This window comes from Pseudochaenichthys georgianus, chromosome 20 (genome assembly GCF_902827115.2).
Source record: "Pseudochaenichthys georgianus chromosome 20, fPseGeo1.2, whole genome shotgun sequence".
Taxonomy (NCBI): Eukaryota; Metazoa; Chordata; class Actinopteri; order Perciformes; family Channichthyidae; genus Pseudochaenichthys; species Pseudochaenichthys georgianus.
The window spans coordinates 9,049,960-9,076,129 of NC_047522.1; the positions used below are offsets into that span (position 1 = coordinate 9,049,960).

General features: G+C 40.5%; 1 protein-coding gene across 1 annotated transcript in view; it reads right to left on the reverse strand.

Moving 5' to 3' along the window:
• Positions 1–519: 519 nt before the first annotated feature.
• gfod1 (glucose-fructose oxidoreductase domain containing 1) overlaps positions 520–26,170 on the reverse strand; it is a 32,611-nt gene continuing 6,960 nt past the window's right edge. The window contains exons 2-3 of the mRNA XM_034108751.1: positions 6,537–6,730; positions 520–6,267 (exon numbers count right to left, since the gene is read on the reverse strand). Of these exons, the coding sequence (XP_033964642.1) occupies positions 5,530–6,267; positions 6,537–6,730 (932 nt within the window). The 3' untranslated portion in view covers positions 520–5,529. The remainder of the gene's footprint in view (positions 6,268–6,536; positions 6,731–26,170) is intronic.

Here is a 26,170-nt window from a genome sequence, read left to right on the forward strand (position 1 = left end):
ACATGGATAAAAGTTACAGTGCAGTTTAAGATATGAATAGTTCAATTAAAAGCAGCGACAAAAAGAAAAGTCTTCAGCCTGGATTAAGTGTGTTGTATGCAGCCGAGGAGAAGCTGATGGAGTCCTGCATGTCCTCCCCTGAAACAATATAGTTAATAACATGAAACTTGAAATCTTGTTAGGTGTTTTTATACAATGAAGATGTCTTCAATAAAAACAATAATATACCGATTAATTCTGTAACCCAAAGAAATTAAATAAGAAAATGAAATTTTTCATGGATGTACATATTTATTTTTTATTCTATAGAAACTGCAGCATTAGACAAGTGCTGAAGCTGTAAACCATATTGCTGACACACACACACACACACACACACACACACACACACACACACACACACACACACACACACACACACACACACACACACACACACACACACACACACACACACACACACACACACACACACACACACACACACACACACACACACACACACACACACACACACACAATCAATGCTGAACACTGGTGCAGGGAGATGAGGCAGTAAAACACTGAGGCAGGAGTCACACAGTCAATCAAAAAAATAAGGGAGGGGGGGCTAATTTACCAAAAGTGCACCATCACACTTTACAGCACGCAGAGAACTCATTGGTTGGGGTTTTTATTCACAGACAGAACTCCTAAAACTGGATAGAAAATATAAATAATTCCAACATTAAGTACATTATCTAGATTAAGACCCATACATATTTGCTTGAGAGTTCAAACTGCAGTATGTACAGAGGTCCATGCGTCCACAATATACACACATGACAATACATATTGGACACAGTAAAGTATCAATGTGGATATTTGTTTTTCTTTGAACATTTTCAGGGGTACAGCAAGACACGGAGCATTCATAATGCAGCTGAGGAAAGGCCTTCACACCCTGTACCTGTCTTGTTATCGGTTTATATTAACGGATCACCTTGGTTACTCCTTTTCTGGCTGCTAAAGGGAAGACACAATGTTTTTTGGGGGAATGTGTGAAGAAGCACCGGTGAGCTTGTCCTCCAGGCTTCAACCTGACTCACAGGAGAAAGAAAGGGGAAAATATGAAGAGAAAACTGATGTAGAAAGGTAGAACAGAGGAGATCAAAAACCATTACCTTTCTCAACACTAATTGTTAACCTTTGACCAGAGTGCAGAGAAATAGGGAGGTAGAGGAAGAATGTATGAAAAAGAGGGGTGTAGAAATCGAGGAGTGAGGGTACTGTGTTACTGTGTAAGTGAAAAGAAAAACCTAGGCAGGACCTAGTTTTGGCAACGTTGCTTCCTGTTGCTAAGTAACGGTCTCCAAGGGCAGAGGAAGCGCCTCTTTGAGGTTGTTCGGCTCCAAATGAACAATTTTTAGCCCATCCCCCCTCCCCCTCAGTGAAGGAAAGCCTTTCCTGAACAGTTTGGGATTGCTGGCAAAGTGACAAGCAATTCATATTCACCACTGACAAGGTAGTCCAATGCTAAGTGGGAACTGGGGGCTTCTCCTGTGTTCGTTTTCTGCAATGTGTTTTTCTGAAGACGGTTTATCCTTAATAGGCCACAAGCAGCAAGCTAAATGAAAGAAAAGTCCATTGCACTATATGGGAAACATGAGCTTCACTGTCCACAGTTTTCTTTTTGAATGATGGGGCAGCATAGGATAACTTAAGAGTACATCAAATCATCAGTGGTTCAACATTTAGAAGAAAACAGAAGTGATAATTAACGTTTTGTTTTAAATGTTTTAAAATCCCCACACTGTACTGTATCAGCTCATTAAAATTCCACTCATTAAATATTCAGTGCTTCAGACCCAGATATTGCCTCGTCTGTTTCATACAGCTGCCCATGCACCTCCATGCAATGGGTGAATCGACGTGAAACTGCGGTTAGTGTCACTCAAAAGCCTTTACAGGAGTCCATGTGTCTGCTGAGCAGCGTGATTGCATCTCCATGGAGAAGGAGGAGCTGTATGGACATGGATAAACCTCCAGCCAGCACAAAGTGAAAGAATATCCATGTTTTAGACCCTTGAAAAAACGAAGCTAATGTTATGAGTTCCTGTTGAGCGTTTCACCCCCGGAGCGGCTACATATATAGTTCATTTAATCTTAGCATGGGATCCAAGCTGAGTTAAACAAACTCTGTCTATTGTGAGATAATCCTTAGCAGATGCCAAAACCTGTGTCCGGTAATGAAACACTGGTCGCCACAGGCCTAAATTATATAACGTACAAGGAGAGATATGAGCAAATGAAATATATTAGATATTTAATGTAATAAAAGCTGAATTCAGAGTCCTTAAAATGTCTACAGCTTAGTAAGCAAAAACAGCTTTAACACTGGAAAACTATTTCTGAGCATCAAACACACTTCTCTGCATTAACCCTGCACAATGTGACGAAACATTTCTCTCTAAAATGATAGCAGAATTAAGTATTCTGAACAGTGACTTGTGTCATGGCTATTTTTCTATTTAGTTTTCAAAGACAAGACCAAGTTAACATTTTATTTTACAAGTCTGTAAATTCCTATTATTTCCAACAGTTTACGAAAAGAGCAGAGATTTTGTTCTACTGTTATGCACTGGGAAAATAAAGTAACAAATTATAAAAAGCATGGTAGTGGTGAAGCTGCCAGACACCAACAATTAACCTTCTGTTGTTTTGTGTAACCCTGAAAATGGTATGATCCACACTGGACTAAACCAAACATAGGGGTAAAGGGGGATCCAGGGAACGGACTTGTCTTTTTGTGAAATTGGGCCCCTCACCTGAGATTCCCTATACATATATCAGTTCAACAGTGAAAACAATTTAAATTCAAATTATATTCAGACATAATAAGAGGCTATTACATCAAATCATACAGAAACAAAGTATGTTTACAGGCCTGAAGAGGGAAAGAAAACCACCTTGTTTTGAATAAATGTAAAAAGACTAGACGCTGGACCAATTATTATTCATTTTGTTCCTATACAGTGTGTGCCTAGTGCCTGAACAGTGGACAAAAAGTATTGATTAAATAAAAAGAGGGAATTCCAGAGTGTAGGTTCAAATCATTAATATTATGAAAACTGTAATCAGGCAAAGGGGGAAAGTCTATATGCAGATTTGATAAAATGCTTACTACGCAATAATCTAACTCGAGTTATCTTACAGAGTGATAGCTTATCAGTGTTGGACCTTAAGTGTGTAACTTTAGTGAGTGTTAACACACGCTAAACAAAAACAGGGGTCAAACATTACTGTTAGAGACTATATTACTGTGACAGTGTATGATTTATGACGCAGCTAAAAAGCAAACAAACTTTTTACAACAAAGTTAAAAGAAAATAATTTTGGTCAATAATTAATAAGAAGCTGAATGATATAAGGCCTCGTTCTGCTGTTAATCTCCCATACACAAGCAAATAATAAATAGCATAACACACTCATCGAAACATGTTCCATTTCCTTGGTTTTCACAAATAAAATACATACAGTACTTGTTTATTTCTTTAGACAAACACACATATGTACATTTTCAGTAGTCGTTACATAGGTAGTATTTCAGCAGAGTTTGGAAAACCACACAGGAACAGAGAGTGCATAAAAAAAATCAATCTTTTGGCTTGTAGGTGTGTGCTGTTCTCTCATCTGTATTGAGTGATACCAAACCTTAAGTCAAGCTGGATTTGCAAATACTTTCCGATGGTGGGTTTTAGAATCCCTATATATTGAATGACTGTTGATAATTGTTCTCACTCTTGCTCTTTTCCTTCTTCTTTGGCTCTTCGCTAAAATAGTCCACTAATTGAATCCACCAAAGTTGTGAAGACTGGCTGCAATCATGTATTGGTTTCTTACTACATCACCACATTTTCTTTGTTCAAAAGCTAATACTAGTCCCAAACAAATGCTCTATTCCCTCATGTTTAGCTAACTGCTGAGCTATTATTTAATTTTGATGAAAGTCCAAAATCATTCTCATTTAGCTGAGTTTTTCATGATTATGGCTAATTTTAGGTGTCAATTTCTTAAAAGAAGAGTACCATGGGTGTATCGGGCCTATTTGTGATGAAAACAGCCGTCGGCCATGGCTGAAAACACGTTTTACGAGAGCATTGAGAGTGAACCAGAACAGCATTTGTGGGCCAAAAAAACAAAATAATGAAAATAATGATGTGCTATGTGGAATTGATGGGATCTGAAGAGTAAGGAAATAATAACCTATGGATCATTACTATGAGTGACACCTTTCACAAGGAACATAGTCATCTGTTTACATCAATCAGTGCTACAGACATGGGTACAGAGAATAACACCAGCCTTTGCGCTCAACACTACTGCTTAAAGAAATGCTGTTTCGGTCCAAACTGAACTTGCATACTGATGCATGATGCAAACTGACAAACCTGCATCTCACTGTGTGTGTCAGAGAAGCTTTATGAGGCGTGGTAGCTTAATGCAAGTGTGAGCCTTTGCATTACAACATTGGGATAAACCACCCATATTGCTCAGCATTTAGTCGCAACCTAGTGCAAGATTGATTTTTATTAAAGGCTCGGTAGACATATGCACACACAACACAAGCTCAGTGTATTTCCTGGCCATGCTTATTTACGACAGAAATTGCATTAAATAAATAAGAAAATAAGAACTGCACTGGCCACTCATACAAGACTTGTATGCACAGGCTACTATAACTGCATAAAGGCCAACCATTAACCTTTTGCTCCAGGTGGAAGTTTAAGTATTTCTACCACAGACTACAGCCTGGAAAGATTGCATACATTAACCAGAAGGTAGACCCCTTCGAAAAACCCAGCAGCAAAACTATTGATTTATTTTCTCTCTTGTTCCACACGCAAAGAGGAAGCATACAGAGCAGTCCGAAGCTATCAAGCACACTGATTATTTTTTAAAACATTCACTTAGTAAAACTAGCAAGTACTAGAGACTACAGTGACAATACAGCAGCACAGTTTTAAGCTAAGGGACTATCATTCTTCCTTGGCTGTCCATATTTTGGACCCACAGTGTAAGGTGTTGTCTTCCAGACCCAGTCATAAAGAAGAGAAGCAGGGAAGAAAGGCGCAATATCCTTATGGTCAAGCAGGATACAGTAGCATTAGTTTCACTGCCTGCTCTGCCTCCAAAGTATATCTTATTGTTGTATGAATCAGTTTGATTTACGAGTGTATCTCCCATTAATGACTCAAGACTTCTGTCAAAAGGAAAACAGGAAAGGCTTCCTTATAAAAGTTTAATTATTGATCACATTGCTTTTCTTCTACTGCTGAGGCAGGGTTTCAGGAAACCATAGCTCTCTGTATCATACCTCTCTGTTTGTAACAGTAGCAATACACATTGGACGCTTTTAAAAAGAGAGTGATGATTTTAATAACTGTACCCAGAAGATTAATAAATAAAGTTCCAAAACAACACTAAGCCTTTGAGCTGCCACCTCCAGTTAAGGTAAACACAGGTCATCGTCAGCCAATCAGCCGGATGCTAACAGTAGAGGGACATCCTACTCCGACGCATGGCCTCGCTGATCAGATAGGCCGGGCTGATTTCTGGCTCCTCCTTCATCACCACAATGTTCTGCCACTCTCCACTCTGGTTGGATTTCTTGATGGTATCAACCACGCAAAGAGCATAAAGACAATCCTCAAATGTAGCAGCCATTGTCAGAGGCCTCCCGTCCCACGTCCGCCTGTCGTCCTGGTCCTGAAAGGCCTCCCGCACGGCCTGGATCATGCGGATTGTTCCAATGAGATACGGGGACGGAATGTCAATGAAGGCCTTCTCCGGTAAGGAAGAATTCTCAACAGGTGTATTGTCTTTGAGCAGGAGTTCAGGACCCCCACCATTTCCTCCGTTGCTGTTCTTCTGTCCGTACAGGTCTGTCCCGGTGACCGTAAGCCTTCCCACCGTACCTACGACGATAACCTCCTGCCGGAATTCTCCGGGAACGTTGAAGTTCAGCGTGACGGTGCAGCAGGCGCCGCCCTCCAGCGCCATCTGGAACGTGCAGAAGTCGTCGCTGGTAATCTGACGGATGCCCCGGATGTGGTCCGTCTGTTTGACGAAGGTCTTGAGGAAGCCGTGGACTTTTTCTGCGCGCTGACCGGTCAGAAACCCTAGCAAGTCAATGATGTAACTACCCACGGAATGCAGACCTCCACCTCCCATCAGGTCATCGCAGCTCCAGTTGTATTTCTTTCCTAGGAGACTGCCACTGTGGACCTGTAGGGCAAGAGGAACACTTGTGAAGATTTGATACCACATTAGGTCTTTCTTTCGTGAACGTAGTCAGGATAACAAATAAATAAAACGAAGGAAACAGTTGGGAAGAGACCAACTAACCCTAACCCTAACTCTAACCCTAACCAACACTCCTTAAGACACATTACCTGCCAATTCTGTGGGCACAACTCATACTATACACAAACAATAGTAACATATTGTTGTCATTATAATAAAAGGCAAATAAACATTTATAGATTTTGTCGTACCTGGGCCTCACAGACCAGAAGCTCTCCGATGTACCCCTCTTCTAACAGCTCCTTCATTCGAACGAAAGCGGGCAGAAAACGTAACACATTTCCCATAATGCTCAGCAACTTGGGGTAGTACTGGGCCGCTGACATCATTCGGAAGGCATCCAGAGGCGTTGCTGTCCGGTCGCAGATGACGTTCTTTCCAATACCTTATAAAAGAGAGGAGAGACAGGAATGAGCTTTTCGGTTTTGCTGTGGAATGCCATTGTTTTGACAGGACTGTTTTCAACTATAGAGGTATGGAACAAAAAAACTAAAGAGATTGAAGTTATGTGGTCAATCTTTGCTACACCACTAGCAGACATAATATCCTCTTGGGCATGAAAACATCCCCTGAAGAAACAATGCAGAGCTGCAAAAAGTGGAAACTCCCAGAACAGCTGACTCAAGAATTCCTAAACTTTCTGGGATTTCTCATCTGAGTCATGGCAAAGGAGGGTCCAAATACAATGTGTACTGCATATAGTATTATAAAACCTGTTCAGATTAAGTGTAATTGTACTGCTAACATGCTAAAATGAGCAGATGTATAACCTATATTCACAATCAAATTTAGAACCATAACAGAATTTGTAATATCGCCTAGACAAAATGTGGAGCTTTCATTTTGGAAGACATGCAAGATATTGCAGTCACAACTGCGGTGTATGGTGCAACTGCATAGCTCATAGAGCTTCAGACGGGCTTTGCTGGTCCTACCAGAAGGGATAAAAGCTTGATATAAAAAGACGAGCCCAGAAGCAAAGAAGCGACGTAGAAGGAGATAAAGAGCCTGTAGAAACCGAATGAAACCTAATTAAAATCACTTCAGGCACATTAAACTGTCCATTGGTGCCAGCAACACCCAAACAAAACAGCGTTAAGAGGTGCAGGCAAAAGAGACAGACAGAAACAGATGGTCTTTTATTACCTTTTACTGGACAGTCGACTGGAAGGAGACAGACGGGAGCCAGCGGACTACAGAATACATAATTAACTGGTTTTGAACCTGATCCTCCAATGTCACAGGAAGATAATCTGTTTCTTAGGATAAGGTCTGCAACTAGGAATCCATTTCATTACTGATAAATCTGATGATTATTATTTCAATTAACTGATAAATCGTTGAAGCACTTGATTGTCCTGAAACTTCCAAATATCTGTTCCTTTTTCCAAAAAAGTGGCAAAACAGACTCTGTGGAAGTTAAATGAAAGGGACGGCAAAATACTCCTATAGTAGCAACAGTAGACAACAGTCATAAAGTTAGCTAACTGTCACAGTAATGGCTAATAAGCAGCAACATGCTAACATTAGCCTATCCCTGTTTGAGCCTGCCCACAGCAGACAGTTTGAATTGTTTTGATTAAATGCGGTTTCAAAGTATGACTGTTTGGTTTGTCAAATGTACGATTTACTTTCCCACGTCTGAAAAAAGTACACCATAAACCAAACCTTATCTAACAGATTGTTTAGCATGTAAAAGAGTTAATGACACAAGAGTGCATTTTATAGCTTTCAGCTACAAATCAGTAAGTAAAGTCTGAAAACACTGGGCTAAAAGGAAGAGATATCTGTTGGCTTAATCTTCCAGTTGTGTCAGACGATTACTACATCTATAGGATTTTATTTGACCAATGATACATCTTAATACTCTTCTACAACCCAGTCTCACGGCATTTCGTGTTATAGTCACGACATTTAATCTATTGATTCGTGTTCACCAACACGATTTCCCCCTTTTTTTCGTGTCACACAGAACGATTTTAAAAGCAATGTATTTCAAAATTGTTGAGTAAATAACAGTGTGTTATTTAGAAAAGAATAACAAATTAGAAGGAAAAAAAGATTTAAAACATAGGCCTACAGATTTCAGTATTCTGAGGCTCTGAGCCCCATTTATTTTCCTCGCGGACGGCGAAAAAAGTCAGACATTATACAATTTAAAATTAAAAACAATAATCGTGGCTTGATATTGAGTAAGAACATGTTTTTATGAACCACACAGCTTCCGGTCTTCCAAGACCCGACCTCTGACTGTGATGGTCACACAGTCAGCTAGGAGTCAGACAGAGCGCATAATACACACAATATAGGGAGGGCATCACTCCACACACACATTCCCCGGGCCCCAGGCGTGTGAAAAGCAGCATGCCGCTTCACTTTCAGTCCTGGTTGTTTGTTGTGGGTGGAGGGGAGGTTTTGGAAGTTAAACTTCCCATGCTAATCTGCCATTAGCTTAAATCAGCCAAGGCCAGGAAATTAATCCCTCTGACCCAGTTCTGAGGAGCGCCTTTGGAGCCCCCACCCTTTACCCAACCCTTGCAGACACACAAAGCCATCAACGACCGAGCACCCCCGTCCCCTTCCTTTGGCAGAAACACAGATACTGGGAAGATGCATTGTCCAGGGTAAGGCCCTTCTGGGTAAATGCTAAATGCTCTTGACTGATTTTATTTGGCACTCATTTTGAGCCCAATGTCTTTACAGGACAATAGCTTGGCTAGCAACTAAAATGCTTCAAGGCAGATTTCAGTCTCCAACAGCGATCCTCTTCATGATTTGGCCAATATATGATATCCGGAAAGTCCACAACTATGTCAAACTAAAGCCAACTCAAGGCTTTTTATGCAGTCATTCCAACTTATGACTGTACTGACTGACCTTTACAGGGATAAAAACAGCTCCTCTTCAGATCTACAATGACCTCCCGCCTCTCATATACAATGCTCTGAAAGGTTGAGTCGGCTTAGACAGGTCAGCCTGTTGAGTCATCATAGCTGACCAGGAACATCCTCCCCTCGTACAGTGAGAGGTTTGTACCCATGCGCATGGTTTGTGCATGGGTCCAATAGATTTTGGATGATGGATGCACCTGAGCACAGGGGAAAATCATAGACGCTACTGCAGTAAACCAACACTAGGGGTGAAAAAGGTGACTTGACATTCAGTAGCCCAAAAAAAAAAGAGTCGACCAATCATAAAAGGAAGAGACAAAAGAGGGAAGTAAAAGGGAGCCTCTGTTGATCCAACTATTTATGTGGAAAATGCTTTTGAGAGAGGTGTATGTGTTTAGTGATGCTTCCATAACCTTTACAAAAACACACAGCTGTTCCCGTTAGAGCGCCGCGTGATAGAAATGTAGAACCTATTTTGACTGTAGTGTTTTTTTTGTCAGCTATTCTTTTTCACTCTGTTTTTTACTAAATATCTGTGAATTTGTGTCTAACTTCAATCATGTTCAATTGTAATTATCGTTGAATAGTTATAGTCAGTGAAAAAAGAGATTTTTGTTTTTATTATACACTGAAAAAACTGAAACGTAAACTTTAATTGAATTTATTATGTCAACAAATGTCACATAACTGTATTAAGTTATTTGAAAGCAATAATATTAAGTTGAACTGACATTCTTTTAATTTAAACTTAAAATGATTGCTTTCAACTAACATAATATAGTAACGGTCCAGTTTTTCAGTGTAAAGAAAATACATTTTAGTCCTATCTTTAATTGTTAGCGATATGTGTCATTGCGTCGTCAACACTGGTAGGGAGGTGATACAACAACATCCCTGTTACCATAGTAACAAAGTTCACTGGCTCCTTATCATCTCTACAGCAAGGATGAGAGTAAGGACCTTTAAACCTGATGCCACGGTCCTCTGAAGTGAGATGCTCCCCAATGTCTTGTTAAAGATCAAGGATGCAAGGTTTTCAGCAGCAGATGTACTAAACAAAAAAGAAATGGCTTGCCACATTCTTCACCTTTATCAAGATACGTTCCAGAAATGGGTATACAAATATGCATGACTGAGAAACGCTGATAGTAAGGATCATGTTTGGGCATGTATTAACAGATATAGTTCTACAGTAAGTCTCTCGAGGCTGCAGACAGTAAAATAGCTACAGTAACACTTTGATAGCTGGGGCACAGTGGAGCTTAACTGACAGGTAAAGTTCCCGGCTCATAGGGAGAACAGTAATGGAGCAGATAAACCTCCAGCATGGCCGCTTAGTCCCTCAACATCAATAATTCATGTAAAGCACATACAGTATCAAGCCTTCATAGACGGCGAGAGAGAGAGAAAACAGCAAATCTATAGATATTATGCAAGTATTATAGCAAAATTGTTAGTGAGCAAGGTGAACTTGATAAGCATTGGGATATGTTGTATGCCATGACGGACATCAAAGACATGTTGCAAGGCAGGTGGTACCTGATAAATGTATACATCACTGACTGTAAGATCAGAAGAACGGCTTACCTCAGCAGTTCACTGAATGCTAAATAGTGAAGTAAAATCACACTGAATAAACAACATGGGAGATGTTGTTTTGTCTGATTTCATGACTACTTTTTAAATGGGCCTTATTATGCTAATGTTCAGGTTATATTTGTATTGGCCTCTACTGTGACATGTTTCCATGCTTTAATGTTCAAAATGGCTTTGTTTCTCTCATACTGCCTGTGCTGCAGCACCTCTTTTCACCCTCTGTCTGAAACCAGAGCCCAGTCTGCTCTGATTGGTTACCTGGCTCGCCTCTGTTGTGATTAGTCAACTGCTCCAGCACCTCTTTTCCCCCTCTGTCTGAAACCAGAGCCCTGTCTACTCTGATTGGCTAGCTGGCCGGCTCTGGTGTGATTGGTCAACTGTTTATAGACGTTCTGCCACTTAGCCTATCACATACAATGTGTTGGAGCACTAGAAGAAATGGTGTTACATAGTGATGTCATTATGTTAGGGAAGTGAACAAAGAGAAGAGAAACTCCCTCTGGTGTGAGCTTTCGGATGTCAGCCTTTGCAGACCATTTACATGTACTAAAACCTATAAAAACACACTACAGGAAAGGGAAAACCCCCAAAAAGCATAAAAGGGGCAATTTTAGGAAAGGCAAGGAAGCGAGACCGTAAGAGCGAAGAGAGACCAGGAGAGAGAGCACCTGCATCATCATGAATGAAGGCCAACTCTCATCAATTCTGGCCTCATTGCACTGGCTTCCAATTAGGTTCTGGATTGATTTTAAACTCCTTTTATTTGTTTTTAAAGCCCTAAATGGGCTGGCTCCTGCCTATATAGCAGAATTCCTCCATCGCTACACCCCAGCCAGAGCTTTAAGGTCGGCTGACCAGCTGCTGCTGATAGTGCCGAAAACCAGGCTCAAAACCCGAGGGCACCGAGCCTTCGAAGCAGCTGGCCCTAGGCTCTGGAACACTCTGCCCCTCCATGTGAGGTCGGCCCGGACCCCAGGGTATTTTAAATCAACACTAAAAACTCACTTCTTTTCCCTGGCCTTCTAGTCAGAGCGGAGCACGGCTCATGACATTTCCCTGTTTGATTTTTATATTTGCTGTTGTAATTTATTGTCTTCTGTTTGCGATTGTAGTAATGTTTTATTTATTATTTGCATGTACAGCACTTTTGCTCTACCAAAAATCGTTTTTAAAATGTGCTATATAAATAAAACCTGATTTGATTTAATCATCATGTGTGCCTCACTGCAACAAACACAACACAGGTCACAAAAGGAGCAAGAGAGAGTTTTTACTTCATGACACCGTGTGCGTTCACACCTCTAGTGTTTGTGCGCAGTAATGCTGAGGAAGGAAAGGCTGGAAGTGGTGGCTGTGCAGGAAGGTGAGGTTGTGTGTTAGTGAGGCTGACAGATGCGTGTTAATGGCAGCAAAGCTCACGTGTGTAACTTGTAATTACTACATTTTACCATGGCCAGATTGGAACATACCATGGCAAATGTGATACAATCTACTTGACAGGAAACCTGAAGCAGTAGTTCTTAACCGTTTCCGACACAAAAACCTCTCAAAAGTCCACAGCTGCATACAAGACCATGTGTTTCCCATGCTAAAATCAGCAGCATCTTCAACGCTTCCCAGTGGCAACAGCTGGAAATCACTACAGAGGAAAACCAGGTCGATTAAGAAGGATGCTGAACGCTATATCATGACAGCCTAGACAATAGGCCTTCTGCATAAGGAAGCCAGAAATAGAAAAGCCAGGAGAACCGGTCAGGGGTGATAGCCATCTGCCACGATGCACCCTGCACGTGCTGCTGCTGCAGGGCGAGGGTCAGGAGGAGGAGACATGTCAGGAAGTAGATTTATACATTCCTAAATAGTGATGTAAATGATTTTCCACACGTCATCTGTGATTTACATGCTGTATTGAATGGCATCATGTGTTTTAGTACACTCAGGGATGTTAGGGAGTCTATGGATTATATGACGTTTTTAAATTCTGAAGTATCAGGGAGTACCATTGTTGAATCATTTGTCCGCGGCTCATTTGTCAGAGTAATTTCTTGGTATAGAATGGTTCCAACCTTCTAGATGAAAAATCTTGCACGTTTTTAAATGATTAACAGTATTTTCTTCGTTTGAACAAACTAAAGCATTTACCAGAAGTGTTGGTGGAGACCAAATTGAGTTAAACAGGGTGTAAATTGTACAATATTTATCAGGTGCACACAAATATCACTCCAAATGAATTCTGGGGTTACCGCATAACTGTCTGTGTTAGTGTATATTCAGAATTCTGTGCATGCTTGTTATACCGTGTGTATCAGTGCTGGATCACACAAAGGGAAGAGAGTGGGCCTGAAAGATCACAAAGCATCCTCCACCAGCGACGCACTGGAAAAGTAATTAGCTTCGTCTATTAGGCCTGTGGAGGTGGAGAAGCTCAGAAAGACATTCACAAACAAACACACACGAAGTAAGGGTGTAATCAAGCGAGGCATTCAAAATGTTCAAAGTAAGGCTACTGACTCATCCTTACAATGCCCTGTGTGGTCTGCTTCATAAAAACACTGAAGTGAGGCTTGAATATTATCAAGACTGGACCATAAAGTGTCTTTTAGGATTGGAAAGGATTATATCGTTATAGTTTTGGCTAGTTAGTTTATTATTTGTTATGTGAAAGGGTGGAAATCCCTGGTGAATGTTATGCTGGCTCCTGTGTAAGAAATACAGGCCAGGTCATCTTTCGGCTGATTATCCCAAATTAAATTTAGTTTAAAGCAATTACAAAAAGAGTGGGACAGAGAGTCAAGCTATATAGGAGGACTATACATTATGTCAGCATAAAGCTCTCTTGCTGGACGTAAATCAGAGAAAACAAGTTTCCTGCTGACCAATTTGCCCCTATTGTGTAGCTGGCATGCGCTTCCAGTCTGGAATTAGCATATCAAAAGCAACCTTGATAGCAGTGATGGATGGATGCGGTGAAGTTTGCCTTTCCCCTGCAGCTGAGGCTCAGCCCTCTGCTGTTATCCAGGCGCAGACAGTCAATGTGTGTATGAGACTGAATTACATGTTATGTTATGGGATTAATCATTTTTTTCTCAAAGAAGAACACATGACAAGGGATTTAAAGATAAGATATGTGTGCTGTAGCAGAAACATGCTATTTAGTACTGTACATTCAGTTGAACCATTGCCTATTCTGTTGTTGATATAAGAGTTTACTTATTAAACGGGGCCTTTTAGTATAACAAAGTCAAATAATTAAAAAAATTAAACTATTTTGTTTGTCATGATTAAATCACAATATTAAGGATGAGTGTTTGGTAAACCACCAATGTAACTGATTAATGAAGCTGAATTAGTCCATCTTTTAAATAGAAAACTGCAATTAAATATGTGGAAGTTGACTTTTCTCTGACTGGCTAGTTTAACAAGGTCTAAACAACGAGGAACTAGATTATTTTACAAAAGAGGTCTCCAAATAAATGCACATAAAACAACAACTTCAAATCAAAATATTTGGGGGGGGAAAAAAACGTAGATATTGTCTTCTACTAGTTGAGCTTTCATTGAGAGATTACAGATTAGTGTAACCCTAACCCTTATATTGTGTGTTTGCTTCTGTTGAAATATCATGCAAGGCTGTCTTTAGTCTTTAGCAGAAAAATAAACAAAATGTACTACATCTGACACACTGATAGGAATGATAAAACAACTGCAGATTGCATCTAGGGTCTGTTTTGTCTGTGTTGCAGCTTCAAGACCATTAGTGCTCAGCAGAACTATGAATGATTACAAGCATTAGCCCCACTCAACTGGCTTTCCCTTTCAGCTAATGCCCTTCAGTTGCAGGGAGTTTAGCATTCCTAAATGTGTTAAAGTGCTGCCATTAACCCCTTCACCAGAGTGGCTCGCTGCTACTATGGTGAATAGTAACTGAAGGATTGGCTTCCTACCATGTGTTTCCTGTGCACTGAAAGCACATGCTAATGGTAGGAGTGCACAGAGAAGCTGCACACACACTGAATTTCCCTGCAGTTAGCTATAAAAACATTATGTGTGACTCTTCCTAAAAAAATGTTGATGATTTTAGGAAATTATATAAGTGTTGGTAGGATTTAGTAACGACATCCTGAAATATATATTGACCTTATATCCCTAACATAATGCTTTATGTTATGTCTGTAGGCTATGATTATGAAAGTGGGATATTTTTCACCTGAATTACAGAACTCTCTTACTCTGGTAGTATCAGCTAGATTTGGATGTATTTCTGCAGAAGGGTTTCTCTCAGATAATCATGTAATCAAGGTGGTTAGCCAACCAGAATGTGAAGTAGTATTTCCCATTGTTGTTGAATGTTTTTCAGCATTTGGCAGAGTATAGTATATTTCAGAATATAGATTTATAGAGTAGCTTTTGTATTTGATCAACAATAACACAAAGTATGCAAAACAATTCTGCTGTTTTTCAAATAACACCTAATGAGAAAATTGTGCCTGTGTGTGTTCACGCCTCCACCTGCACCCCCTGTGGTCCTCCAGGGTCTAATTAACTGCCTACTACCCCTCGTTTCCACACACACACACACTTTTTTTTAGAACAGCATTTATTAGCCCTCAATAGGTTTAGGCGGAGAAGGATCACACTCCAGAACCAGGTCTTCTTTTTATGCCTTAATTGCCAATTTAAAGTGATTCAAAGACCAGTTCAGCTCATTAACAAACTACTCAACGTTACAGTGGGTTAAGAAATGTGTCCAAGTGTAACAAGCTGCTTTGCAGAGAGGTAAACATCGAAAGAGCCTTGCAATGTGTGAGCAATTTGCCATTAGACTGCTCACATGTCTGAGGAAAGCTGGAGTGAACAACACCCACTGAGACTGCCGGCGCTCATCAATAATATATAGGTAAGTGACTCTTTGTCCCATTGAAACTGCTCCTAATGTTCTGGTGAAAGAGTTTGGCCACAGTAAGTTATTTTAAAAGTAGCGGTAAATAATAGAACATTTAATTTTTCACCAAGAAGTATCAATATTATATCAACTTATTTAAAGAGCTGTGCATGTCTGAAGCTGTGAAACTGACCTTAGACGCAAGGGGTATCATTTGTTGGAAGTGAAGTCCATCTTGTCTACTAGAAATATAAAATATAATTCTAGGACAGTCTGTTCATCTGTACAGTATGTGCCCATTTTACAACCTATTAAGGTGGATGGAACATCTGTCTAGAAATACAAAAGCTGATGTGTCCAATGTGTTACCTGTTATATATCCCTTTTTTATTATGAGAAAACAGGTAAGAAATGACTGAGTTGGATGTTATCCATTTGAAATTGTCATTTACTTGGACATAGCAAGGCCAGGATAAAACCTGCACTTTCAAATCTCAAAACATTTCCTTTTTGATCACAACTTAGAAGCATTACATGAAAAGAGGACACTGTTTCAGTTCATCTCAATGGGAAAAATCCGGCTTTGACTAACATGAGGTGAGCTCGACCCATCTTTTCATGTGGCTTCTATCAGGGCCATGAAGGGCATCTTTGTGTCGGACAAGGAGTGACTGAATTAGGTGGGAGGAGGCTCGGACTGCTAATGAGCAACAGAGAGCTAATAGTTACTGGCCACTTAAAGATAATGCCGTTTTTCCATACACACAGCTGCATGCACTGATACACATCTACACACTGCTCTTGTTAGCAGCACATAACTCACAGCATGCAATCGAAGTTCATTTGCCTCTTAAGCTTATTACCTCCATACTATGTGCTGACGGAGAGCACAAGAAGACGAAATTCCACCTGACATTGTAATAAAGACAGCAAACGCTCATTAATAACCATTAATGTCCTGAGGTGAACAGGCAGGCGACTGAGGCGAGTGACTTCAGGCACAAACTAATGGATAGAGACATCTTCACTGAATAACATTCACCACGGGGCGAAGATCCTCCTGAACAGCTGTGTGCCAGTGAGGCTCCGCTATTATCCATCTCACTGTCAGCGGCGCTCTGGAGAGGCCCGCTGACAGATGAACTTCTCTTTTTAATTCGGTACAAAACAAAGGAGGAGGGGAGGAGGGGAGGAGAGAAAGCGCACTGATGCTTGCTTGAATCTGGACTGTTGTCATGGTGATTATGTCCCCTGACACCACTCTTCCACCGAGGTCAAGAGAGAAAAAAAAAGGCAGAGGAAATATGGCCAAACTGAATTTGGTGACAGAATAGATAATAAGAAATATCAGTATAGAGGAAGAAAGTCAACATACTGAAGACTTCTAGAATGGGTGCAACCATAAGCACATTTTTAGGCCAACATAATGTTATAATTAAGTTTCACAAAGTTAAAATTACCTAATTCATACGCTGCTTTATTTTCTATTTTACAATAAAATGTATCCATGATTAGCTAAATAAACATAATGCTGGATTGATAAAGACTTGTTTACAGAGGATATAAATCAAATGAGAAGCATGGACATTTTCTTATCGAATCTAACTCCTTTTAGCAATTGGTGGAGTTGGCCCATACAAAAAATGCAGTTTTAAGACACTTCTGCAGTTGTTTCAGAACCAAATGTCTCCGCTTGGGAGCATCATTAAAGCCTAACGATATCTTAGCAATTTAAAACGTTTTTTTCTTTGCTAAAAAATATTTGTAGGGTCATCCCATATAAGGCAACCATGAACGTAGAAAGCTAACGGTCAGTCGTTCATTTCAGTCAGATTAGCAATAGCTACACTTGCCAGTTAGGCTACTAGGTGTAAACATTTAGAAACATTCTTTAAATATCTACTTAAGAACTAGTTTGTATGCGTCTAAGTTTAACAATTATTTTGCAGTTGTTCAGAAGAAATGTCCACTTATGCTAATCCACCATTTTGTCACATGTTATCAGCATAATGTTTAGAAACGTGTGGTATTTAGTTAATTTCATCAAATGTATTTAAAATAAGTTTATATGGTGCAACTCATTTTAATTCAGTGATGTGTAGACCTTGTGTACATTAGGTTTGAACTGACAAAAATAGGTTTTGCAAGTGTTTGTCCTTTTAGAAAAGATTCTATTTCACACACATTATTCTGACAAGAGTATCACACAAAATGTAAAATGTTTCCTTTGGGAAAAGGTGTTTCCTATCGCTATAAACACTTAGCTGGGAATGCTGCCCAATTGCAATGTGACTACTGAGACATGACACATAGCAGTCTGGAGGGTCTGTGGTTAGTCACTAACATGAGACTGAGATCAACAATGATGTTACATGACCTCCATTAACTATTGACACATTCCTGCCCTTTGAGACTGTGTGACGAGTTGAGATACTGCCTCCCGTATACCTTTTTTTTTTTGACCATTTGTTTTTACCACAATTGGATATGGCAGGCTGTCCCCTGGCTGTTTGGAGGATATAACTCACTTTGGCTGGCTGACAGGGGACAGGGCACCAACACAATGATTCATTCACTCTTATGGGGTGTGAGATAAACAAGATGGAAAATGCAAAGCACATGTGTAATGACTGTGCAGCAAACCATTTTGTGAACTCATCAAAGTCTCCCAAGATATCAAGATGTGCAGTGGTTTTGGCATTCCCAGACCTATGACACATTTGTCTTTCTAGGAATAATTAGATCAACTAGGGTTGTTACCGGCGGACAAAAACAGCATAGACCAGCTTAAGATGGTTGCTGGTTTTAGCTGGTTTTAGCTGGTTTTAGGCTGGTTTAGTTTGTTTACCAGGCTGGACAAGCTGGCCAGGCTGTTCTTGCTGGTTCAAGACCAGCCTGGTCAGCTAAACCAGAATAGCCCAGCATGGATGTCATGCTGGTCTATGCTGGTTTTAGCTGGTCTATGCTGGTGAAGCTGGTATTTATGCTGGTCAACCAGCAGTCTTGCTGGTGAAACTGAAACAGACACAGACAGACAGACAGGGACACGGGGGGAAGGCGAGACGGCAGTGGTTGAAACAAAGCGATATGTTGACGGTCGAGGAGTGAAGATCAGTTGAACGTTTCTGTGACCCCGCCCAGCGGCTGCTCTTCTTGATGCCCCTTTCACACCAACGCGTTTTCAGCTCCGGCTCGGAGCTGGAACCTGAAAAGTACCGTTTTTTCCTGTTCACACCACAGAGGCGCCACCTCTTAGCTCCAGAATCCGGTTCACTTCCAGCTCCAAAAAATTGTCGGTCTAGAGGCAAGAGCTTCGGAGCTAAGAGGCGGCGTCGCTTACATCTCTCTTACGTCGAGGCGGGTTGAAGTAGATGCTGAAGACCACAAAGAAGTCTTGCATTTCGCATGTGATGTTTGTAAAGTCGTCCATTGTAAAGTCGTCCGATGCCTTCCGTTTCGTAAGAGGATAACCAAAACGAACAGCGCTTCAATACAATCGGCCATTGTTGTTGTTGTCGATGTGAGGGATTTCCGCGCGGTTTGGATTTTATGAAGCAGGCACGTAAACGGTGACGTCATGACGCAGCAGCGGCAGGTCTGGGCGGTGTGAACAGAGCGGGAGCAGAGCGGGAGCAGAAAAGGGAAACCGGAGCTGAACCAGAAAAGCTCCCGCTCGGAGCTAGAAAGGGAAAAGCGCTGGTGTGAAAGCCGCATCATGCTAACGTTTTCTGCCGTTTGTGTTTCCCCTGAAAAACGTGATGTAGTTATTTAAGGGTAAGTTATCTTAACTAAATCTTACAAGTTGAGAGAGTTACTGGAGTGGCTATTTGTCAATAACAATAAAACTTCAAAAGGCCACTGAGGCACCAGACTGGATCTTACGCAGATCATGAGTTGGTAATGAGTCCATTGTCCAGACAATGCATCAACATTTTTGTTATTAGCTTCACCTTGGCAAGAACAATACAGCAAAAGGTGTTGAAATGTTTGCTGAACTCAGCCCTGATACTGGTAAAAAACAATAGACCTTCCCGGTGCCCACTGACTGCTGCTGTGCCCTGATTGACTTAAATAAACCCAGCTGTGTGCCCAAATTGACCCATCACCTTCAAAATAAAAGCATTTTAGCTGGAACACAACTTAACTTAAATAATATGGCTGTAAATTAATTAATTCTACAAAACAAAAAATAACAAATAAATACATTAAATAAATGTGAAAAATACTGAATAGCTTCCACGTTACGTTTTGTTTAAAATCGTCAATGTAATGCCATTAGAGGTGTTGTGTTGAACATGAAGTTAGCTAACTGTAGCTCTCTACCAAAGGTTAGCATGTTAAGCTGTACGTTCTGTGGCAGCTCGCTTAATACAAAGAGGGTTTTTGTGCTTCATTGTAAACTTTTCTCAGGCTGGTTTACCAGCCTGACCAGCCTTGTGGGTCTAAGCTGGTTTTTTCAGCAGGGACAGCCGGTGAGAATTTGAATAACTGAGTAGATATGGTAACACCTTTCTTTTATGCAAAATCACCTATTTGCTTTTTCCATGTTTATCTGACTGCTCTGTGACAAAGGACAGTATATCCTTGCCATATGAACATACCTCATTTGTTTAAGACAGCTCATTATAATTTCCTCTATTTATTTAACATCTTTAGAATGTTTTCCTCAGACCACATGTTGACACATCAGTGTTAACTGACATACTGTCTCAAATAAAACTATATAGTTTAACATGTTAGGATATTTTTTTCACAGTATCACATGAGAAAATGTATATCAATGATGTCTCAGAGTTCATACATAGCTAGAATCAGCATGTTGTTTAGCTAGTTTAACAAGCTGGAGGCAACGGCTAGCCTAGCATACTAGCTAACTTGATAGAACAATTTAAACCTGCCCAGTTGAAAGACATTTCTAATGACATCTAATTGTTTCTCTGGGAGATGGATTATATGACCAAGCCGACGGGTAAAACAGCCTGTAGCTGAGTTTATTCGCTCAAAACCAGTTGGTAGAAATGCAGCTAGTAGGCATTCCTTTTTTTAGCTCGAAGATTAGCTTGACAATTGAATGGAAAACTTTTGCCCTTGAGCTCACTGACTGCTCTTGCTAGCATTGTTTCTAGCAGCGGCAGATTTCATAGACATAGGATTGATAATAATAACAATTTCCCAATATTTTTGAAGTATTCGTTTAACCATGAGATTATCAAAGTGGCTGCTTCATGCATCATCAGAAATGTAAATGTTTCGTCTTCTTTTTCTCAGTATCATTCATTTATACTGGGATATGCACCTGCTGAGTATATCCCTGTGACTGGCTAGTTGAGTCATCGGAAAACTGAAGGAATATACTTAGCGTCATGCATTATTTTACCATTAAACTGAGCACTTTGGTTCCCCTGCATCATTTAAAACTCGGCTGGGTGACATGTTGTTTGATACTCATGGTACCTGTCACTGTAAATAGAGTTTGTAAACTGTACCCTTTATATTATGTTGTATGTCATCCTTATTGTTGTTTTGTTGTTTTTATGTTACATGTGTAACTAATGTCCTGCAGGTCACCCTTGAAAAATAGATCTTTTGATCTCAAGGGGCTTTCACCTGGTTAAATAAAGGCTACAAACATTATAAAAAGCTGGCTGCTCTATCTCAAAAATAGGATAGGATGGAAAGAGATATGAACCATCCCGTAACATGAACCTGAAACCAGGGTGATATTTTAAATGGAGGGATAAAGTAGAGAGAAGGGTGGACGGTAGATTACATTCCACATCTCTTGGACGTCAATTCAGAGAGAAACATAATGGTGAACTATTACATTTCTGCCTGCTGTTAGCCGGAAGTGATTCAAAAACACATTATCAGACGGTTTCCACCTACACACAGGAAGCGAGACACAATTCATTGTGGTAAAGGTACCAAAATATCACTTCCTGTTGCAGCTCTTTCACTATGAATCTTCAATTCATTCTCACATCCCATGTTAAAGGTTTTGTGTTTCCCACCATTCACATCTTACCCTACAAAGCGATAATATCTGAAGTAGTAACACTCAGAACATGGCCACTGGATCAGAGGTCCTGAAGCATGGCCGCCCTGCTCTCAGATCTGCAGCTGCCTCTTGTCTTCCGTCCCACAGGACCAATTAAAACACACAGACAGGCTTACTCCTGAACACAGGCACATAAAGGACATCTGAGCACAACTATAATGGATGGGCTTCACCTTGGGGATACAACAGGATGAGCTGAAGGCAGAAAATATCGAGCCAGATGAAGTTCATGACACCAGACATAGAATGTGGGGAAGAGGAGGACAATACAGTAGACACATGTGTTTGTGCAAAAAAGAAATGTTTCACAAGTGATTTCCCAATACCACAACTGATTACGCAGGTGTTGGCATGCAAGAGTTACACACACACACACACACACACACACACACACACACACACACACACACACACACACACACACACACACACACACACACACACACACACACACACACACACACACACACACACACACCACACACACACACACACACACACACACACACACACACACACACACACACACACACACACACACACACACACACACACACACACACACACACACACACACACACACACACACACACACACACACACACAGAAGGTGTGTTTAAGCAGCCTCATCAGTGAAGTATTTAAAGGGGGAAAGCGTTAAGCCCAGAAGTTATTGCAGCTGCATGTCATTACAGGATATAAAAGCTACACTGATGAAAAACAGAGGCAACACATCTGACCAAAACAAAAACTACTGGTCTTAAATTCAAACAATTGTCTCTATAAGCAGTAATTCATCCACTAAAATATTATATATTAGTAAAGATCAGTGATACATTATAATTACTAAGAAATATATCAATTATGTGAATTGTGTGCTATACAATTGACTGTCATCATATTTCAACCCAGCTAGGGGAGATTTTGGAAGACAAGACTTTATGATAGTTTTGTCTTTTGAGTCACTGTGTCAGATAATACAATCACAGAGTTTTCAATTGTTGCTGTGACAAAAGTTAGACTACACTTCATGTTGCACCCCCAACAGTTAGTCAGGAAGAAGGTATGGGGTATGAGGGGGCTGAGTGTAATTGTCCTATCATGAGAATGACAGTCATGGTAAGTTACAGGTTCACTGAAATTGTATTTTGCTACAATTGCATGGAAGATAGCTGCATGCTCTTATGGGTCAAGGTTTAAGAATCTGTGGTGGATTTTGTCAAACTAGCAAGAGGAAGGCACATCTGACGTGCGTGTGTGTTTATCATGACATTGTGAGGTTTCCAACCTGCTACGTGATGTCTTGCACTATGACTACTCGAATATAATAATAGCTTGTTTCACAGTCTGATCTGAACACCAAATGATAGAATATATTTTAGAGAAAATGTTGTTCATCCCTCCAGTAGTTTCCAATCATGGGGTCAATCTATGACAAAGAGCACTGAAGCTGTTCCTGATTCTTGTGGTAGACCACCATTTTATTTAATGTCACGGTATGTTGCTTTTTCTATTTTGTCACTGTCCCCATTCATTATAAGGAAATATTCCATTCATATTTTGAAGATAATGTCATCCATATCAACCAGCCCTGATGATAACCGCAATCTAAATGGGTTAATTTTGTAAAATGCCCCGGTCATCATCAGCAAAAACAAAGGTTTTCATAATGAGGTTGAAAGTGTTGGAAAAAATGTGATTAAATTAAAAATTATTTATTATTCGAAGCATTCAACATTTCAGGGCATGCTGATGGCCAGGTTTAAGACATTCCCATTGAATTGAGCGAGGTGCTTTGTTAAATATCATTCGTTTTCACCCTATTTCCTGTGACCTTACAGTCAACTATGAAAAAAGTCAAAAATGCAAAGAAAAAAAGGCAAAAATGCAAAGAGAAAAGTCACTCACAGCTTACAGATTAACCCGAGGACAAAACGCAGTCTTTTCTCTGCTGGAATTGAATAATAGAGAAGAAAAAAAAATTCATAAGGACTGCAGTCTGATAACGCAGAATTATTCATGACTGAGAGCTTTCCTTCCAATCCAAACCTTTGGATTTATTGGAAATAATTCCTTATCAAAAGTTTGCCCTCTCACTTGCCCGTGGATTTAATAACACAATGTGATTCCTCTTCCAAAGCCTGAAGCCCAAGTTCTCCGCCACACAGCAGTTCTTTAAGGGTCCATGCTATGAAAAGCATCACTTTGAAGGGGCGGGATGGGGAGGTCTTCTACTCTCCCTGTTTTCTTCAGGAATGCTCACTTGTCAGCGCAGCGTGGCGGCGGCCTGAAAGAGCCTCCCCGTCCAGCCATTCATCTGACGCACAAAGGCAATTTCACAGGAAGACAAGCTTTCTCTCTGCTTTTCTTCCTCACTACTCCTCGTCATCCATTCGCAAGCTCGTTCACACACACTGGCATTACCATACTAATGAACGTCCAGGAGAACATGAACGTGAACCAGTGGGAATCTGATGGAGAAAAGAGCTAGCACCGACACTGAGAAAGAAGGCCTGGGAATGGCAGCGTCACGCTCTATCTGCAACATTCTCTTGGCTGACTCCATTGGTGGAACACAGCTCGACCCAAAGACCCTAATCCATCAGACTGATGAATGGAAAGGGAAGTCTCACTGAAGAGAAGTTGAGCCTGGAAAGTATTTTCAAGCCTGGTTACATTAAGTTGGTTTCAATTCAAACTGTAGTTTCGTGAAGGTGAGCCTCCCCTCAGAGAACATAAGAACAGCCACACCCCCCCCTCCCAATTATTATTGCTATTATTATTATTATTGTTGTTGTTGTTGCTATAATGCAGGGGTATTCAATTGCATTTCAAAGAGGTCCAGGAAGATAAAATGTCATTAAATGCTCTGTTTTCGCGGTCTACCTTTCTCTTTTTTGAGCACGTCATTTGAAATGACTCCGACTGTTTCTCTCTTCTTGTCTCGTCTCTGTGTGTGTTTGAATCTATCGGGCTGACTCACTGACTGCACCAATTTGATTGGCTGAGTAGCGTCACCTCCTTAAAACTTTTTATCTTTTAAATATTTTTTTAAAACATTTTTTACATTTTCAACATCTTGGATAAATCCTTATATGCTCCCGGCAACACGCTGAATGTCAACTTTGCCCCCTTATTACACTCACCCCTACTTTAGTGGGAACAATGAGTCTGCGTCTTTGATGCACACAGGCGGATGGTGCGGGGATACAATGTAGACAGGAATAAACGCAGATCATCCTCTGGCTGCAGCCTTGACCGGTACTACTTGCTTTTGATCAAAGTAAGTATTATTCAAATTTAAATAAAGGGCGGTGCCGGGCCTTCAGCGAACCGAGCCGGCCGTCAACGGCCCGCTGACGACCGGCCGTTCTGTGATTCTCCAGAACACACAGATGGTTAGTGCTTGCTACTACCATGAGACACCCAGAGGCTTCAAGCTTATTTCTACAAATATCCACAGAAATTGCAGTATTATTATCAATGTATTGTCTAAAGCTGTGCTATTGTCTATAAGCTGTTCTACGAAAAGTGAACAGAAAATGTATATTTATATTTTACAAACTGAGTGTTCTAAATTTGTCCAAAAACGAACATGAAACGAAGACAATATTATTCTGCCAAGGCAATTCAGTTGTCAGAGCAGCAACAGCAATAAGAGAAAAAAAAATGAGAATAAAAATGTCAGTAAAATGATAAAAAAAAAAAGTATAGATAAAACACAGAGTAGTTTAGTTTAAATATATACAGATACTAGTGAAGATAGTTAAGAATTTGAATGAATATACATGTCTTTATAAGTGTAAATCTGAATTAGGTGCATGAATATCTAACCTCAGTAGTGGTTACAGTATAACTATTATAACAGTCTGTAAATATTGGGTCTACTAGCCCTTTAAAAAGTTGAGAGGGCTGCCAGTGGGAGGAAGTGCAGTTGCATAAGAGCATCAGTGGGGGGGAGCATGTATTTATGATGATGCCTGCCTGCGTGCCCTTTGCAGGCCGGCTATAAATAGCTCTTTGCCTTTGGGTGGCCCTTCAGAGCAGGTGTCTGAGAGCTCATCAGAGCGGATAAACCATCGCTACAACTCAATATATCAAGAAGTCATGCAGAGGTCATGTGCTGTTTACTCACACCCAGACTAGTTCTCATCTGGGTCATGGGACACCTCATTAACACACTACTGGGGCTGTATTTACTCATATATACACCGTATCCTGCTCACTGCTGGGTTCACAGTCTGAATGGCCATACTTCCCTTTCATGTTTTCATCCCTTTTTCTCTTCAAATAACAGAAATTCATCCAACTAAACTTGTAATTTGCTGTATATGCTTGATGTCCACTATATGTTGAAATTTGACAGTTAATCACAGGAGGTATTCATTAGGTGGAGGT